The sequence below is a fragment of the Esox lucius genome, chromosome 8, assembly GCF_011004845.1.
Source record: "Esox lucius isolate fEsoLuc1 chromosome 8, fEsoLuc1.pri, whole genome shotgun sequence".
NCBI classification, from domain to species: Eukaryota; Metazoa; Chordata; class Actinopteri; order Esociformes; family Esocidae; genus Esox; species Esox lucius.
In genome coordinates this window covers 27,353,445-27,374,451 of record NC_047576.1, presented here as the reverse complement: position 1 = coordinate 27,374,451, position 21,007 = coordinate 27,353,445, and the positions used below count along the sequence as shown (strand labels likewise).

At 42.6% G+C, this 21,007-nt stretch overlaps 1 protein-coding gene across 1 annotated transcript; it reads left to right on the top strand.

Annotated features, from left to right (window-relative positions):
• The first annotated feature begins 1,484 nt into the window (after nucleotides 1-1,484).
• On the top strand, nucleotides 1,485-10,879 carry LOC114839645 (protein shisa-like-2A). The gene is made up of 3 exons (XM_029121662.2): nucleotides 1,485-1,666; nucleotides 5,775-5,911; nucleotides 10,449-10,879. The coding sequence occupies exons 1-3, from the start codon at nucleotides 1,485-1,487 to the stop codon at nucleotides 10,655-10,657; spliced, it is 528 nt and encodes a 175-aa protein (XP_028977495.1). The 3' UTR covers nucleotides 10,658-10,879.
• The last annotated feature ends 10,128 nt before the right edge of the window (nucleotides 10,880-21,007 follow it).

Sequence of the window (21,007 nt, the reverse complement as noted above, 5' to 3'; positions counted from 1 at the left end):
TAGCTGTTGTCCACGGGTCAGAATATGGTTGCAGGCCAGGAAATGCAGCACTTCTGTGTTCCTAATCAAAAGATTTGTAAGAAAAATTCTAACGCAATTTGAGTGTTATAGCAAAGGATCTGAATTATTTTATATAAGAGATCATCAGTTATTTATCTTTAAACAAATTGGCACACGTTTGTAAAAACACGTTTTTTTCATTAAGGGATATTATGTAAATTGTTCTCAATTTTCTTATTTAGGTCAATTACTAAGGTCTATTACTCAACAAAATGTGGGTCTATAGGGTGAAGGGGTGTGAATACTTTCCAAAGGCACTTTAGCATTACAAATGCATTTTTATGTTCTTTTTAGAGATCTTACCTAGTTTCTTCCCACAGGAAAAATTTATTGCAGCTATTTTATAAATATTCTTCCCCCAAAAAGCATTTTATAAAATATGGCTGCCTTTCTTAACTGCTAAGCCTCCCAGACTGCCTCAAATCTTTAAAATGCTCACTAAGATATTGCGGTGCAAATGCGTCTGCACCCCATGGATCAGTGTTGCACTATCGCACCCAACAGAGAATGGTAGCTTCCTGAATCTTCTGGGGACATCCAACCTGCATCCTATTGGGACCTCGTCTGGGAAGGTATTTGAGGGCTCCCAGGGAGCAGCTTGGGGCTGAGACCCGCAGAAGCAATGTGGAACCAGTAATGGCTGCAAGGCCGAGGAGGAGGTAGTTGGCCAGGAGATGGAGGGTGCTGAGGCCACTAACATTACAACCACCAGCATCCCAAACCACCACCAGAAGCTGCCCCAGAGACAAAACCCCTCACTATAAAAGTTTTTCTTTTGAGTTTGACTTTTCCCTCACCTTCTCTCTTCATTCTTCTGGTTTAGTTAATAAATAGGCTACCAGGGCCCTGAACACATCTTTTGTGTCTGTTCCCTGTGACTCCCAAATATTACAAATGTTACAATATTTAGTATTATTTAGTGTACCAGTTATTTCAGCTAACCTCTGGACTAGACTATGAATAGCTTAATAATGGACAATAATGACATCTAATTAACATAGCTAATTATCGCTATCATGTAATTACAAATAATTTGTCTTATTTCCTCTATGTTTAATGTTAATCATGACTAATTGTTAATAAATTGTTGATGCCATTGACTAAAGGGCTTAAGAATTATGGTGGATGGGAAGTGGTTACAATACTAAACAGCACCAAGGACAGCTTCATTCATAACATTCACTCAAATGACGCAAATTCTGAGTGTGAGTGAATACACACACCCACTGAAAAACAGACAAATGAGGAGAAAGTATGAAAGAGAGGTGGGCTCTGTAAGGCTTAAATACCTCTCAAGTCAATCGGCAAGAAACAGAAGCCCTCATCTGCTTGGATTGCAAATAACACTGTTTTTGGCCAGTTAAAATAATTGAAATGGGTAATATGGATGGATTGAAAGTTACATGAAATTATCGGAGGTCAGCATGAGCGCATACTGCACAAGCTACTACAATGCAGAGAAAGTGTTTGTAAACGGGTTCAGTTGCCCCAAACTGGATAGCGATGCACAAGCGCTTTTCTGCTGCGGCTTCAATGACATGAAATACTGTTGTGATGACCCCAACAGTTTTTTCCCATATGAGTATGGATACATGTGGTGGCTGAGGTAAGAACAATGCAACTATTTTAATGTATAGGGTATACACTTTGTGAAAATCTACTATCTTCAAACCTGACAACAACATGACAGTGGGTTCAGTTTCCTCCTTACAAATTCGGTATGATCTCTGAGTATTGGTTATATTGTGCAGTAACTATTGATAATCTTTTCAACTCAGTAAAAACCTTTGGTTTGTCTGCAGTGTTTGTGAGATCATATAATATTTTGTCTTCAAATTCACACCTCAAGCCTGGTTGCCTTTCCTATTCAATTGTAGTCCTTCACAGGAATGCTGAAATTCATACTTTTAATAAAATATTTAGAATACAACCAATTACCTTTCCGTAATTTGTGTTGCTCAACTCAACATGTGCATCTCTGATGAACAGTGCAATGATTTGTCCATAAAAACATTGCCTGCATATTGTGTGCTTTGATTGGACAATGATAATTTGAAAACATAGTACATATATTGAGATCAATTTGAGATAAATCTGATTGTATCTAATATAAATAATATCAATTGTATTCATTTCAGCACCATCTTGAGGGGGCCATTGTTCAACAGGACAAGCATAAAGTAAGATGGTTACAGGGAAAAGTGCTTTTACAGTAGTACTAACATTTATTATTTTTGCTGGACTGCGTAAGTGGAGCTGGCCAAGAAGAGTGAATGTCTCTTTGAGCAAGCGAGCGACCGAGCGACGGACCGACTGACAGTACCCCACCCCTCAAGTGGTTAGAGACGTGACCTGTCATGCAAGCGATTGGTGTTCAAGCATCGCCACAGACATAACAAATTATGCATTAGGATTTGTTCAGGGCTACAACATTTAGTACCCTAAAATAAAACTATTTACGTTTATATTGTGACATTTTCTGGTGGATATTCGAAGTACGCATCCTTGCATGCTTTTTGGGGTTATAGCCCCCCCAGACGAAGTTTCATGATGAGGTAGAATGCCCCAATCGGTCCCAAATACTGGCATAACAAGCCTACATGTACTAAGCAGTACTTGAATCATGTATATCACCATCACCTGTAGTATCGAGTATGTGATTTGATATTCGGCCCTTAAATCTCTCTCGCTCGCTCGCTCAGAATTTTCTTTTCCCGGGATATTGTTTATACATTGTCACAGAGACGCTGTTAAAATGCAGGATACTTCTGGAACATCTGGGAGAATTGGGATGTCTGGAAATGAACAAGCCATGGAGTGACTGGAGTCATTGTTTTCGTTATAATCTTTGTTCAAGAGTACACTTTGAAAAATGCGGATTAAAACCAGCCAGGGACAACAACATTCATCCTTTCTAACCGTGGGCCAGCTGAACTAGGCTTGCCTGGTTGTTGACTCAATATGGCTAGAAAATTGCATGACCATTCATAATGACTCAGCTAGTTAATTCCCAATCAGTGTGTTGTTTCTCATCCAGTGCATGTTGTGAAGGAAATAACAGCAAGGACAAGATAATGAAATTAAAAAGCCTAGTTATACTTGTTTTGTCAAGTGGAAACCGCTATATAGAGACACACCATTTTTCTGTTTTAAATTGAGAAAGAGGAGTTTTTCAAGCCCCAAGTCATTGCCATGTGGCCTCCCAGTTAAATGGATGCATAGTGCTTGGTGTAGATAACCCAACATTTTTTTAATGATATTGCAACTATTAATTTAGTTGCAATATTACACAGACACCTAATTTTTTCATCACGGTATACACATTTATACCGAGGAGCAAGGGTTGTGAGCAAAAAAGGAGGAGGCGAAAAAAGAAAACAAATACAAGGACGAGAACACAGAAATAGAACGTTTAGTATATTGGCAGAACCACACCGGCTATACAGACAAACACAGTGATCCATACAGAAGGCCAAACAATGGGAATTGAAATACTGAACTAAATGGTTGATTGGGATCAGATGTGTAGAGAGCATCGTTTGCTGGCATCGGACTCCGTCGGGTGGTTAGTACACTGGAGCGCCGGTGCGGGCGTGGCACCATCGAGGCAAGCAGAGCAGGCGTTGCAGTACCCCACCCCTCTTAAGTGTGTCTCCCAACAGCACCGCTCGCTGGAGCCTCGGGCGCTCTTCCGGCCTGTAACCCAGTCCACCAGGTACTGGACCTGACCTCGCTGCAGCCAGGAGTCCAGAATAGCCTCTACCTTGTACGCCGGACCCCTATGAGTGGCACAGTGATTGTACTGAAGCCTGAAACTGGCGGTAAAAGTTGGCGAACGCCGATGAAGCTCCGAAGGTCCTAGATGGTCTTCGGGACTGGCCACAACCTCACTGCCTTCACCTTCAGCTTCTCCATCTTCACTCTCTCCGGAGCGATGTTGTGGCCCATCAAGGATATGGTGGACTGGATGCTGCACTTCTCGCCCTTGACTTACAACTGATGGTGGAGCAGAAGTTATAGGACAGCACGGACGTGGGCCACGTGTTCCAGGTAGGTGATTGTCAGGGAGGTCCTCCAGATGTTCTGCATGGTTCAGATGATGTGGGGGGTTGTGCCATTGTAGCCAGGGAAGATCTCGGATGACGGGCGGATGGGAAATGTCTTCACCAGCAGTTCCAGTCTTTCTCGATGGCAGCCATTAATGGTGAGTGTGAGTGGGTGGGTCAAGAGAGTCATGGTACCTTATCCCACAGGCACGACCATCCAGAGCCAAGATGGGCAAAAAGGACCTCATCCTGCACAACAGCAGCCGGAGGGCAGAAACCAGGGACTAATCTCCGGCGATCTCTCTCTGCTGCGGGAAGCTTCATAAGTCCCAGCTCCGTCAGTTCATGTTCTGGTTCTTCCCGATAGTGAGGAGAGCTGAGCGCCAGATGGTCACTGTCCCAGAGCTGCGCGTCAACGGCAATTGTCCGGGTGATGTACACGTCCAGCAGCATGAAACTGTCAACGTAAGCCAGCTCCATTTGGACCTCAGTCCTCAATCCCCTGTGGAAAGCAGTCCGAATAGAGCCAGCTCATTCCAGCCACTTGATGCCAGCCGCCATCCAGAATGACATGGCGGCTGAAGTAGCTCGCCCATTCTCCCCCCTCTGTGGGATGATCAAACACCTTTCAGAACAGGGCGATGAATCTGGGGAACGACCTCAGCTCCCCTGATTCCCCCCTATCACAGTGCTGTTACCCATCCGACAGCGTGCCTTGCAAAAGAGATTATCGTGGCCATCCTTTCCGAAATATAGATTATCGTGGCTGAACCCCGAAATACAGCTTGCACTGGAGAAGGAAACCACGACAACACCCCGGAGAACCATTGTATTTATCCGGCAGGGCTGTCCGGAGCTCACCCACTGGAGTACGACTTGGCTCCACACAATCAGGGCAAAGCAGCTGTGGCACCCCCGGGCTGCCCTGGGGTCCCCCCTGCCTGATCGCGTTACCAGGTGGGACTTCATATTGTCAAAATCTGCCACCAGCCCCACAATTTGTCCCTCCAACCGGCGAGCAGGAGCACCGGGGCCGGGGGGGCACCGTTAAGGCAAGTGCAGCGTTACATTGAGGGTATATGAGCATTGTGTAGACCTATCGGAGTGCTCCACCATCAATAGAACAAATCCCATTCAGTTCTCACATAGATACATGTGGGTAGCGGTCAATATAATTTTACGTTGATGGACTCACTCTGGCTCTGCCTGTAATAAAATTACAGAATATAATTTTCTTGCAAATATTCATAAGAAAGTTATTGAAGGTGTATGGGAATGAATGCTCAATATGAAATTATGACTAACTCATCGAAGCTCTGCTACTAAAAAGGGGCATTTATGAATCAGATTGTCAGTGACCAATATATGTAATGATATGTTAATTTTCACTAATAGTCAAGAGATTTTATACATTTCAAGTATAAAATCCAAGGAGGATCCAAGGGTTGGGGTGGTCCTGTTGTCTACAAGGCCCTGCCACCGCTTCACGTACTTCTGCAGCAAGTTTTTGAATCTGACCCATAGCTCTTTTAGCAAAATCTCTCTTCCCAACATCTAATAAAGCATGAATGCACAAAATATATCCTTAAGAAAATACATTCTCTCTGACACTCACACTCCCTTTCTCTATTGCTTCCTTCCTTTCCTCCTCTTCACCCTGTTGAATAGTCTGGGAGCTCTGGTTGGCCTGTCAATAGCAGCTGTGGTCCTGCTGGCCTTCATCATCACCATATGTGTCCTGTGCTACCTATTCATTGCAACCAAACCCAGAGGCCTGGACAACGGCCTGCCCCTTCAAGCACCACGTATGTGCAACTTGGAGTTGGGATTTTCACTTACTAAAATATGTCTTGGTGGCATATCTGCTGGTAAGGCAGAAAATAATGTGATTGGATGAGCTTACGTCCCAACACTGAAGTCACTGAAGTTTACATTTACATATGTATTTGTTGAAATCACTCAATTAAGTTTACATTTACTTAAAAATTTGGTTACTTCACTCAATTCAAGTTTACATTTACTTAAAAATGTGGTTACTTCACTCATTTTAAGTTTACATTTACATATGTATTTGGTGAAATCGCTAAATTTATTTTCTATGGTAGGGACCTGGTGCCCGTAGACTTTTCATTAAGAGTCCAAACCAGCAATAAGCCTCACCAGTATCTCCCCTGTAATAATAGTCTCACCATAGCCCTTTAGTGCATTGCTTTGATCTGATGCCTATACTTTAAGAGGTTCAATACAATACAACACTGATTATATAACAGTAAAGATTGTTAATGTTTTTTTAACATTACCTGCTAGGCCATTTCAATAGCTGAATGCAGCCCCCGCCAATGGTGTACCTTAGTGATAGAACTCAGGCTTTCATAATGAAACCGCTCAAATCATAATTTCTTGTAGTTTGCTAAGGAGTAACCCCAGGATTCAATCTGAGGTCAATAACTCTTTGCTCTGTATATTCTTGTTCTGTAACTCCAATTTTATATCTGAAACTGTCCATGCTGACGACATGGTACTGTACACTGCTGCTCCATCTCTTGAACAAGCATTTGCCCACCTGTCACCAATTTGGAAGATTAATAATATGAATTAACAGCTTTGTATTAAAAACTTCAAAGTTTATTAACTGACCACACGCTCCACATGCAGACAATTTCTCTTCAAGGCTCCCACCAATTTGAATAAAAATGTAGGTCACCAAGAAAGGATGAATGATCTAACTAAGGCCTTTGTAGAGGTTCCTTTATCAATGGCTTTTTACATCAGTTAGATCTTGTAGTCAGACTTCACAGGCTTATTCCTCTTTTCACAGTCTAGAAGTTTATATTGTAAGATGCTGAAAAAGAAAGACAGACAAATAATTTGTAAAATTTGTATGTGCATTTTGATTATGATGTTTGTGTAAATACAGTCATGTGAAAAAATTAGGACACCCCATATTCAGTTATTCAATAAGAAATGTTCACATATCGATGTCTAATCTTGTTTTATTGATCTCTGGAAAAGAAAGTGATCCTATTGCAGGTTAACAGCAAAAAATAACGTTGTTTTACTCATTAAACAAAGACATCAACATAAATGCATATTTTAACTGAGAGAAAAGTTAGGACACCCTACCCCCTAACACCTAGTGTTACCCCCTAATACCTAGTGTTACCCCCTAATACCTAGTGTTACCCCCTAATACCTAGTGTTACCCCCCAATACCTAGTGTTACCCCCTAATACCTAGTGTTACCCCCAATACCTAGTGTTACCCCCTAATACCTAGTGTTACCCCCTAATACCTAGTGTTACCCCAATACCTAGTGTTACCCCCTAATACCTAGTGTTACCCCCAATACCTAGTGTTACCCCCTAATACCTAGTGTTACCCCCTAATACCTAGTGTTACCCCTAATACCTAGTGTTACCCCCTAATACCTAGTGTTACCCCCAATACCTAGTGTTACCCCCTAATACCTAGTGTTACCCCCAATACCTAGTGTTACCCCCAATACCTAGTGTTAGCCCCCAATACCTAGTGTTACCCCCTAATACCTAGTGTTAGCCCCCAATACCTAGTGTTTCCCCCTAATACCTAGTGTTACCCCCTAATACCTAGTGTTACACCCTTTGGCTGAAATAACTTCAGTGAGACGCTTCTTCTAACCTTCTACCAGTCTCTGACATCGGTCTTAGGAAAGTTTGCCCCCCTCCTCAATGCAGAATGCTTTAACCTGTGTGATGTTTGAGGGGTTTCTTGCATGTACAGCCCTTTTCATGTCACCCCACAGCATCTCAATGGGATTAAGATTTGGGCTTTGACTGGGCTATTCCAGGACTCTCCATTTCTTAGTCTTCAGCCAGTCCATTGTGGATTTACTGGTATGTTTAGGGTCATTGTCATGTTGCAGGGTCCAGTTCCACTTCAACTTGAATTTTCTTACAGATGGTCTCACATGTTGCTCAAGCACCCTCTGATACACTGTAGAATTCATGATGGATTCTATGATGGTGAGCTGGCCAGGTCCTGCTTCAGCAAAGCATCCCCAAACCATGACACTTCCACCTCCATGCTTCACAGTTGGAATGAGGTGATTTTCCTGGAACACTGTGTTTGGTGTGCGCCAAACATGTCCTCTGTTCTGGTGTCCAAATAATTCAATTTTAGACTTATCTGACCATAGAACATTGTTCCAGAAGTCCTGTTCTTTGTCTACGTTCTCTCGGGTTTCCTCCTTGCACACCTCCCGTGAAGATTAAACTTGTGCAGTCTCTTTCTGATTGTAGAGGCATGCACTTTCACATCAACAGTCGCCAGAGCCTGCTGTAAATCCCGTGATGACATTTTAGGGCTTTTGGAGACTTCTTTTAGCATCTTGCGGTCTGCTCTCGGGGTGAACTTGCTTGGATGGCCAGACCTGGGCATGTTGGCTGTTGTTTTGAATGTCCTCCATGTGTACACTAGTTCGGACAGTGGAATGGCTGATTTCAAACTCTTTTGAGATCTTTTTAAATCCCTTACCAGACTCATAAGCTGGAACAATCTTCGTTCTGAAGGCCTCAGACAGGTCTTTTGACCCCACCATGGTGTTCACTCTCACATCAGCAGTCAGGAGCACACCAAACTGAATGTCGGAGGTTTAAACAGGGCAAGCCTCCTTCAAAATTCTGAGTAACAATGTTCTAATCATGTGCACATGATGTGATACACCTGTGTGTGATTTCAGCCATTTTAAGTGGGACAAAGTGTGGGGGTGTCCTAATTTATTCCTTACCAGAAATTGCATGTCTATTTTATTACATTCTACAGAACGTTTTAAAAAGTATTTTCTTCAGTTTTACTTGTTTAGTTATATTACTTGAATCTCTCAGTATTGTTAAAATTTATATTAAATATCCATATGTCAAAATATGTTAAAAAACACGTTTTCATAGGGTGTCCTAATTTCTTCCACATGACTGTATATCTAAAATTAAATAATCTATCTAGAGTGTAATTGTACAGTATAACAACCCAGTATATAGACGGTACTATTGACCCATATCTATAATCAGTAAGTAGGCAGGGAGAAGCAAGTTTAATGTCTTTGTGACGTAAAGTGTGCAGGTAACTAGAAACCATCTGTTAAAGCCATAGAAACAAACTATTATTGGATATATGTTTTTAAAGTAATTAATTGAATCACTTTTGATTAGCAATAGCATACATGGCTAATTACCTTCTCTCTGAATGAGCAGCTGAATGAGCACCGCCAGGAGGCTCTTGACCTTTAATGTTATATAATTAAATTAAGCGCTACAATATATGAACTTAAAGTGGAAGGAATTACAAAATCAAGATAGAAAACAGAAATGTTTTCTTCTCTAATTATCATGGCTTGCCTAACAAAAAATTCTACACAAATTCCCCAAAACTGTAACAATCATCAAACCAAATCCACACATTGAATATTTAGTGCATAGAGTGTATATATACGTCTAAAACTGGAGAAATGATCAGACTTGATATAAAGTTTGTGGTTCAGCAAACATATTAGCTCAGGATAAGGAAGAGATGCTATGGTACACTGACTTGATCAAATCCCTGAGCCGGCAAGCTGAAAAAATTGACAATTTGGAAGGGTTGGGTTAAATGCGGTAGCTAAATCTGCTGCCAATTCTTTTGCAACAGACATCACCAACTAGAGCCCCATCTGTGGCCTGTGTTACCATCTGGAGCACTTGATTTCTGCAACTGAATATTTAGTTAAAAATAATTATGGCACAAATAAAAGGAAACTTTAAATTAACTCACATTAAATTTGGAGATTTAACCACCTGTCATTATACAGTCCGTGTCTCTACCCTAAACCTTAATCATAATGCCAATCCTAACCCTAATTCTAACCTTAATCCTTCCTCAACCCTAACCTTAACCCTTAACCATCTTAACCATTACAAATGTCAACTTCAGTTTGGTGACTTTAGAATTGGGATGTTATGCACTCATCAACACTGCACTCATCAATGTGTCAAGCAATCACATAAATTCATAGCCAAAGGGGCTAGACTTGTAGAATTAAAATGTAATTAGTGTTAGACTAGCATAGGTGATTCCAATACTTATCACTCAGTGTAAATACTTTGTGAATTTTGAAGTATTATATGTCAATAGCAAAATATTAACTTTTCCTTTTTGTTCTGGAATAGTCTGAAAATTTTATTCATATAGCTTGTGTTCCTAGCATTTTAAAGCGGGTTATGTATAATAGTTATTTATTTCATGATTAATCATACACACCAGGTGGGATAATTATTTGAAATTATTACAAAATTTGCCAAGCTAAAACATTGTTTGCCATCGTATTTCCAGGTGCTGAACCCAGTCCAAAAGAGGGGCAGAGTCAAAGCCAGAGTCAGAGTTTCCCCAGCAACCCTCCTAAGGGTTCCCATGGGTTTAGAAAGCACTTCCTGAGGGGAAAACTGGACTGTGATAACCAGCCTCCAGACCCAGACCGCCTTTTCCAGAGGTGCTTCATGGCTACAGTCACCACCATCACCAAGATGGAGGGATCCTCATAGAGAGGCCAAGGCTACTAAAACCAGTATAGACAGATGAGAGGAAGACAGCTGTCCCCTGCTCTCTCTGCTAGACAATGTTTTTCAACTTTAAATCTGTGTGATAGTTAATGTCTCTCTCTTTTACACATTCTAAATGTTCCTGTTCCTCTCTTCTTCTTTCTGTCTCTTGACTATGTCTATCATGAATGTACCAACTAATCGTGTCAGGTGCCTCACAGACAGGTTGCCTCACATATTATAAAATGATATTTTCATACACCTGGGATTTTTGAGGTTAGGAGGGAAGGGTAGAGTAAAATAAATTGAATGCCAAAATGTCACTGATCAGACATTAAAATGCCCCTGAAATAAAATTACTGTGGTAAGGGAGACAACAACAGTTGTGCCTGTGGGAGAATTTCTTCCATTGCCTCTCACTAGGTTCAATCTGAATATACTGTATTGATATATAGTAATTTGCTAACAGTGAAAAAAAGTGCCCTAGATGTATATATCCCAGAAACATTAATTTAATCGTGCAATCAGAATTAAACTTTAGGTGCTCTGGTCCAGTGGTTCTCAATCTTTTTACTTCTAAGGCCCCTTGTGTCTGAGAAAATATTTTATGACCCTACATAAGACATCAATCTTCTGTCTTCTTAACACTAAAATTACAAAAGTATTACAACATTTAATTTTTCATAATTTCTATTCAAATCTAATTGCTTGTTGCCAGTGCCATTAGCCTACTTTACTTGATAATGAATGTTTTAATGTATATATAGTGGATGTATATCTCAAGGGTTGTACTTGGTTTTCAGGGTTGTCCACCTATTTAACTTATCTTTTCTTTTATCTAAGAATAAGAATTTCATGTTGTAAACATTTTAGTAGGCAATCCTTGACAGAGATGAAATGGACGGGTGAGAACAAAAATGTTTGCATGGCAATAATTTACATTCTTCCTGGCAGATGTTATTCAAATACTCAAATATTAATTTGTATAATTTTTCCTTTTCATTCAAGGCCTCCCGGCAGCACTTTGAGGCTCTCCTTTTGATACCTGCTGGGTATCCCCTACTGAACACCTACTGTACACCTACTGAACACCTAATGTACAGGGCGTACATTGTTGATGCCAATGCGGCACGTGGTTGAAATTAGTACACCTAATTAACAAAACATCAAAAATACTTTGAAACATCAGTTGTAGATTTTTCTTGTGCTATACATCTTTCATATACTGCACTCATGCCTGACTTCTGAGTATTTCTATGCGATTTTTGAGAACATTCTGAGTGCAATTGGTTTTATATATAGTTTAGCATGTATGCCACCAAAAATAATTGTCTCCATCTTTGACAGATTTAAGCATTGTGTGATACTGTAAGTCTGTCATGTATTTTTCAAAGTTCCTAAGCAAAATTGAAGCATCCTTGCCCTTTTATCAGGCAAATGTTAGCAGGATTGTGTGTTGTGCCCACAACACATGTTTAGGGTCACTTGTGGCTGGCATGTTTGGGTTGTGGGTTTGATTTTAAATTGCAGTTCTTGTATGTTGCTTATGATAAGACTACTATATCAGAGTACATTTTTCTCTTGCCCAATGGCAACATTTTCATCCAGCCATTTAATAAAGACTTCATAGTAAAACTAAATGGTTCATTTTTGCACTAACTGTGTTTCTGTTCATGATTATGAGATGATCCCTCATCATTTTGTGTCACAAAAGCTAGACAGTGGTCATCATTCCATGGCAGTGAAGGTCAGCCATCCATCCATCCAGCCATACAGAACTCAACATTATATAAGTTTCACATGAATGTAACAGTGCTATTGATACTAATACAATACTAACACAGACTATACATATTTTAATGATTGTAATTATAAATATAGTATTGCATTTCTTGTTTGTTTCGTATTTGCATTCTTGGGTGACATCACATACATTTCCACCAATGTTATCAACATTCTCATACACATGGTTTTACAGTAAAAAGAGACTTATTAGCAGAATGATGCAAACCTTGACAATCAGAAAACACCAAATCTCTGTATAAATTCCATACATTAAGAATGTCAGGGTTTAGAAAAATGCAAGAAAATGGCAAATTTGCTAAAACCAACAATTCCATTTTGAGGGCAACAGAACATGCAATCTGAGTTTTGACTAATTATATACTGCCTTCCAAACAAATTCAGGCAGTAGCTAGAATGAAATCAAAGTCAAAGAAAAGTTCATGAACCACTGACCAATTTGAATGCTGTACATTCTTTCAGAAACAGAAATTTCAGCTGGTAAACTGTGCATACCCAAAAGTCAAGTGTCTGGCCAGTGAAATTAAACAAAGTTAAACATGAAAATATACCCCTGTCAAACAAAAAGCTTTATTGATCTTTAAATTGGCAGGTCTGTCATTGGCACCACGTTCTCTTGATACATGAGAGCAGGTTCATATTGAGCACATGTGACAGATGTGAATGAGTCTGGAGATGCCATGGTGAACGTTATGCTGCCTGCAACATCATCCAGCATGTCCAGTTTTGCAGTGGGTCACTGAAGGTCTGGGGAGGCATATCCTCGGAGGGTCGCACAGACCTCCACGTGCTAGCCAATGGTTCCCTGACTGCTGTTAAGTACTGGGATAAAATCTTTAGACCTCACGCTGGTGCAGTAGGCCCTGGGTTCCTCCTGGTACAGGACAATGCCCGGCCTCATGTGGCCAGAGTATGTAGGCATTTCCTGGATGATGGAGGCATTGATACCATTGACTGGCCCCCACGTTTCCCAGACCTGAATCCAATTGAGAACCTCTGGGATGTTATGTATGAGTGCATCCTACACTGCCAAGTAGCACCACAGACTGTCCAGAAGCTCACTGATGCCCTGATCCAGGAGGAGATTTTGAGTGAGGAGATCCCCCTGGACAGCATCCACCATCTCATCAGGAGCATGCCCAGACGCTGTCGGGACTACATACAGGCACATGGGGGCCATACACACTACTGAGTCACATTATGATTTGCCGTGATGAAATTCACGGAAGTTGTAACAGCCTGTGATTTCAACTGCTTCAATTGCTTGGTGTTTTTCGTTTCCATTGACTGTTGTTTCGTCATTTTGTACTCAATGAATTGCACAATGTACTGTTAAGATTTTTTATATATTTCCTTCATTTATTTTTGCAGTGTAATTATTCAGAGCATTTGCTATGATACTTTAAATTGAGTTCAAATGTATTCTGTGTTTGATCTGGGGAAGGTTATAAATAAAATTGCAAAAGCATAGAATGTTCCCAGGAGTTAACAGTGGATTCCATTACTGTGAAATGGAAGAAGTACCACCAAGTCTTTTCTGTGAGCTGGCCTGAAGCATGGTGGTGGGAGCATAATTTTATAGGAGACCATGTCAAAAATACAGCCCGTGGGCAGCTTTTAACAATTTTTTTTTTTACCTTTCCAAGTATTGCATTTCCTGCTTCACAATTATCCTTAATTAAATGTAAAGTCAATTGAAGTCTTTGAAGTAGCCCACTCTACTCTGCAGCTCTGACCTCTCAGATCAAGACTAATTTTGAAACTGGCCGCAGCAGTTGCTACGATACGTTGCTATGGGCCGGCAAGACAACACAGGTACATTAGCTGTCATTTGTTTTTCCACACAAAATTATAGAATCTGTCAAAGAAAAAGAAAGTAGACACAGAATACAGTGTATTTAAACTGGAATGGACAAAAGCATATTTATTTGTTGTTGCGGCTAACACGGTGGTCCTAATATGTAAAGACAGTGTACCTCTTTTTAGGATTGGAGAATTTAGTAACATGACATGCCTTGATTTCTTCTCCATTTACATGCAATGTGGACAACAATCATGATGACCTTCATCTTGCTAATTAATTGCTTGCAGATCATTGTCTCCTACAGTTCTATGCTTCTCTTTATGAAGGTAACTTTTCAAGGTTCAGGGCTCATGCTCAAAAGCTACCTTATTGTCTTTGGATGAAGCCGAACCAGCCTCACCTGCAATGAATCTCCTGTTCACAATGAGTGAGTATCCACATGTGATTGCATAACAGGTTGACAGTATCGTACAATACTGCATGTCATACATTTTAATTATAAAAAAGCTCTGCTTGTATTGTTGACATATTATAGCCTACAATACATTATTTAAAGTTATATAAATCCGCTGCATGCACATATAACGGTGCAATTAAATACAATGGTTTTGCAAATGCCAGTTAACAAAGTACGCCATTTTGTGTGAGCAAACATCAAACAAAACAAAATTGTCATAGAGGAAATTCAAAATGCCACCCTAGTGAAAATGATTGCCGCCCCTATGCTATGCTGATGTTTCTCAGTGGAAGGGACTAGGAGACTGGCCGAATGGTGGGAAGGATGAGCAAAGCAAAATATAGAGAGGTCCTTTAAGAAAACCTGGTCCGGAAGCACACAGGACCTCAGACCAGGGCAAAGATTCATCTGTCAGCACGACAACAACCCAAAGCACACAGTCAAGACAACGATGGAGTGGCTTTGGGACAAGTCTGGGAATGCCCTTGAGTGCGAAGGCCTGGACTTGAACCCCATTGAACATCTGTTGGGAGACCTGAAGATCACAGTTCACTGACACTCCTGATCCATTGTGACAGAGCTTGAGGGGATCTACAAGGAAGAATGGGAGGAACTGCCCAAATCCAGGTGTGCAAAGCTGGTGAAGGAATACCCATGCCAAGAGCACTTATGAAAAGTACTGAAAACATAGACTGAATATTTAAATATATGAGATTTGTCTCATTTTTTAAATCAATTGGCAATAAAATCTAAAAACGTTTTATTTTGGGCATTTTGGATTACTGTGTATGAATTAATGGCATTATGAAAATGAAATAAATGATCTTACTGAGTCTATAACACAGCTAAATATAGAGAATGTGATGTGGTCTGAACACTCCAGAGGCACTGCATATGCAGGTGGACAGTGGAGTCAGACAAGGATGGGAGGAATTTACAGACGGTCTTTTACTTTATTTCTGGGTTTAGTGGGTTAAAAAATAATACTCCCCAGTAAGGTTTGATTTATTTGAGTTCTGAGAAGCAGTTATGTGTGCCAGTGGATTCTAGGAGAGAACTCAGCGTTTAATCTGGACCCCAGCGTTGGGTCCAGTATAGCTGATTTGGTATTTGGTATGGAGTCTAATGCTGCTGCAGTTAGAAGGATAGTGATGGATAATTATGTAATTACAAAATTACACTATTGGTCAAAAGTTTTAGAACGCCTACATTTTATTTTTATTCACACAGTTTAATGTGTTAATGTAGACTATAATTTAATAATTTTGATGTCTAAATTTCGACCTCATCAAAGTAGCCACCTTTTGCAGAGATAGCATCCGAACACACTTGTGGAATTCTTTCTACAATGGAAATCAAATGTTGTTCACAAAGTTCTTCCCAATAGTGGTGCAGACATTTTCAAAAATGTGTTGTACTTGTAGCTTGCTTTGCTTTCACTCTTCTGCCCAGTTCATCCCAAACCAGCTAGATCGGGTTTAAGACTGTGCTGGCCATTCCATGATTTGAAGCCTATAGTTTTATTTACTTCTAAGGTAGTTCTGATATAGCCTAGCGTATGTTTTATCTTGCTGTAGAATGAACCCCTGACCAACTAGGTGTGCACCAGCGGGTATTGCATGGCATTGCAAAATGCTGCGGGAGCTGTTTTGGTTCAGGGTGCTACTCTGTGCAAGTCACAGATCCAGCAAAAGAGCCCCAGACCATCATGCATCCTTCTCCATGTTTGACAGTCGGTGTCACCCACTGAGGAACCATCCTTTTTCCTCACCATTATGATAGCAATTCTCCATTTCCTGCAGAGGGTTTGGTAACCCTGTCCATTCCAACACTGCTTGCATACAGACACAGGGTTTGAATGCACTCAACAAAAGTTGTAGGAATCTTTTAGCATCAACTTTCAAGGTTTAATTTACCTCCATTGCAGCAGCAGTATATTGCTCACCCATTAGTTGTTCCCTGAAAAAGTCAGTTTTATAACTCTCAGTTTTTGATCATCTAATCTTTTTTATTTTTTTTTATCTCTGGCAGTTTACCACTTACCTTTTGGTTGGTACCCATTATGGGGGAAGAAACAGTGGAACAAGGATGTGGCTTAGGCTTGTTTATTAAAGCATGAAATGTGACACGTACACTGAACTCCATAAGTACTATTGTTGGTTTAGCAAATATAAATGCTGACTCTTCAAGGGTAAAGGGTTAACATTGTAACTGAGCCACTTGCATTGTGTCTACAAGAACATACAGCTCTGGAAAAAATTAAGAGACCACTGCACCTTTTTCTTTCCTTTCCAAAAAAGTTGAAAAGGAAGGTTTTGAGTGAGGAACAGAAGCGTTCAATTTGCAGTGGTCTCTCAATTTTAAACCTTCTGTTCCTCACTCAAAACCTTCCTTTTCAACTTTTTTGGAAAGGAAAGAAAAAGGTGCAGTGGTCTCATCATTTTTTCTGGAGCTGTATATCCGGTGCCATCTTTGACTTTAAATGTTGCAGTTTAAACTCAAACTAATGTACTTATTACCAAAACAATGACAGGAGTTATCTAACTATAGACAGACATATCTGTCCAACCCCTGCAATATGGATACTGATGAACATATTTCCATGACAGATCATAAGTTACAACAGCAGAAGACCCCACCGGGTACCACTCATCTCCACTACAAATAGGAAAAAGAGGCTACAATTTGCACAAGCTCACCAAAATTGGACAGTTGAAGACTGGAAGAATGTTGCCTGGTCTGATGAGTCTCAATTTCTGTTGAGACATTCAGATGGTAGAGTCTGAATTTGGCGTAAACAGAATGAGAACATGGATCCATCATGCCTTGTTACCACTGTGCAGGCAGGTGGTGGTTGTGTAATGGTGTGGGGGATGTTTTCTTGGCACACTTTAGGCCCCTTAGTGCCAATTGGGCATAGTTGAAATGCCATGGCCTACCTGAGCATTGTTTCTGACCATGCTCGGTCTGATGGCTACTTCCAGCAGGATAATGCACCATGTCACAAAGATCGAATCATTTCAAATTGGTTTCTTGAACATGACAATGAGTTCACTGTACTGAAATGGCCCCCACAGTCACCAGATCTCAACCCAATAGAGCATCTTTGGGATGTGGTGGAACGGGAGCTTCGTGCCCTGGATGTGCATCCCACAAATCAGCACCTTGTTGAATCAATGCCATGTAAAATTAAGGCAGTTCTGAAGGCGAAAGGGGGTCAAACACAGTATTAGTATGGTGTTCCTAATAATCCTTTAGGTGAGTGTATGTATTTTTAAGGCAATAAGTCACACACTCAAATTATTCTCAACCAAAATCAAATGATGAGGCCCAATACCCCATTCTGGCAGTGGTAGAATCTCTCCTCCTCATCCCAACATTAACTATTAATTTGAATTGAATGTGAAACTGGATAATAAAGTGAACAGATTAAGTAGAAATAACAACATCTGGCATTCAGAACACATTAATGTCAGGTTGTATAATGTGCCTAAATCTATGAAATTACTACTCACACCTTAATCATTATTAAACAAGATTTGGTCCAAATCGGATGCTATGTAACATAATCCTTGAACTGCCACCTTAACGTGGTGGAGGGGTTTGAGTACCCGAGTGACCCTAGGAGCTATGTTGTCTGGGGCTATATGCCCCTGGTAGGGTCTCCCAAGGTAAACAGGTCCTAGGCGATGGGTCAGACTAAGAGCGGTTCAAAACCCCCTTAATGATGAAAAACATTTTGTGTTCTGTGATGTTGCCCGGTATGGCGCAGCCGGGGCCCCACCCTGGAGCCAGGCCCGGGGTTGGGGCTCGTTCGCGAGCGCCTGGTGGCCGGGCCTTTCCCCATGGGGCCCGGCCAGACATAAGGGGCCGGTGCGTAGAGGATCGAGGGGCAGTCGAAGGCGGGGGCCTAGACAACCTGATCCCTGGACACGGAAACTAGCTCTAGGGATGTGGAACGTCACCTCGCTGGCGGGGAAGGAGTCTGAGATCGTGCGTGAGGTTGAGAGGTTCCGACTAGAGGTAGTCGGGATCACCTCTACGCACGGCTTGGGCTCTGGAACCACACTCCTTGAGAGAGGATGGACTCTTCACCACTCTGGAGTTGCCCATGGTGAGAGGCGGCGGGCTGGTGTGTGTTTGCTTATAGCTCCCCAGCTCTGCCACCATGTGAACGAGAGGGTTGTTTCCCTGCGCCTACGGGTCGGGGATAGGTCTCTCACTGTTGTTTGTGCCTACGGGCCAAATGGCAATCCAGAGTACCCGATCTTCTTGGAGTCTCTGGGAGGGGTGCTGGAAAGTGCTCCGACTGGGGACTCTATCGTTCTACTGGGGGACTTCAACGCCCACGTGGGCAATGACAGTGACACCTGGAGGGCGCGTGATTGGGAGGAACGGCCCCCCTGATCTGAACCTGAGCGGTGTTCAGTTATTGGACTTCTGTGCTAGTCACAGTTTGTCCATAACGAACACCATGTTCAAGCATAAGGGTGTCCATCAGTGCATGTGGCACCAGGACACCCTAGGCCGCAGGTCGATGATCGACTTTGTTGTTGTTTTATCTGACCTGCGGTCGTATGTCTTGGACACTCGGGTGAAGAGAGGAGCGGAGCTGTCCACTGATCACCACCTGGTGGTAAGTTGGATCCGATGGCAGGGGAGAAAGCTGGACAGACTGGAGAAAGCTGGAGATATTGAGTCCGAGTGGACCATGTTCTCCACCGCCATTGTCGAAGCAGCCGCTCGGAGCTGTGGCCGTAAGGTCTCCGGTGCCTGTCGAGGCGGCAATCCCCGAACCCGGTGGTGGACACCGGAAGTAAGGGATGCCGTCAAGCTGAAGAAGGAGTACTATCAGGCCTGGTTGGCTTGTGGGACTCCTGAGGCAGCTGACGGGTACCGACAGGCCAAGCGGACTGCAGCCCGGGTGGTTGTGGAGGCAAAAACTCGGGCCTGGGAGGAGTTCGGTGAGGCCATGCCATCGGCTGGCCTCGAAGAGATTCTGGCAAACCATCCGGCGCCTCAGGAGAGGGAAACAGTGCCCTACCAACGCTGTTTACAGTAGAGGTGGGCAGCTGTTGACCTCAACTGGGGATGTCATCGGGCGGTGGAAGGAGTACTTTGAGGATCTCCTTAATCCCGCCGTCATGTCTTCCATTGAGGAAGCAGAGGATGAGGGCTCAGAGGTGGACTCGTCCATCACCCGGGCTGAAGTCACAGAGGTGGTCAAGAAACTCCTCGGTGGCAAGGCACCGGGGGTGGATGAGATCCGCCCTGAGTACCTCAAGTCTCTGGATGTTGTGGGGCTGTCTTGGTTGACACATCTGTGCAACATCGCGTGGCAGTCGGGGACAGTGCCTCTGGGATGGCAGACCGGGGTGGTGGTCCCTCTTTTTAAGAAGGGGGACCGGAGGGTGTGTTCCAACTATAGGGGGATCACACTTCTCAGCCTCCCCGGGAAAGTCTATGCCAGGGTTCTGGAGAGGAGAATACGGCCGATAGTAGAACCTCGGATTCAGGAGCAACAGTGTGGTTTTCGTCCGGGCCGTGGAACACTGGACCAGCTCTATACCCTCTACAGGGTGATGGAGGGTTCATGGGAGTTTGCCCAACCAATCCACATGTGTTTTGTGGATTTGGAGAAGGCATTCGACTGTCCCTCGTGGCATCCTGTGGAGGGTGCTTCGGGAATATGGGGTCCTGGGTCCTTTGCTAAGGGCTGTCAGGTCCCTGTACGACCGAAGCAGGAGCTTGGTCCGCATTGCCGGCAGTAAGTCAGACTTGTTCCCTGTGCATGTTGGACTCTGGCAGGGCTGCCCTTTGTCGCCAGTTCTGTTTTTTATGGACAGAATTTCTAGGCGCAGCCAGGGGCCGGAGGGTGTCAGGTTTGGGGACCACACGATTTTGTCTCTGCTCTTTGCGGATGATGTTGTCGTGTTGGCCCCTTCAAGCCAGGACCTTCAGCATGCACTTGGACGGTTTGCAGCCGAGTGTGAAGCGGTGGGGATGAAAATCAGTACCTCCAAATCCGAGGCCATGGTCCTCAGTCGGAAAAGGGTGGCTTGCCCACTTCAGGTTGGTGGAGAGTGCCTGCCTCAAGTGGAGGAGTTTAAGTATCTAGGGGTCTTGTTCACGAGTGAGGGAAGGATGGAACGGGAGATTGACAGACGGATTGGTGCAGCTTCTGCAGTAATGCGGTCAATGTATCGGTCTGTCATGGTGAAGAAAGAGCTGAGCCGCAAGGCGAAGCTCTCGATTTACTGGTCAATCTACGTTCCTACTCTCACCTATG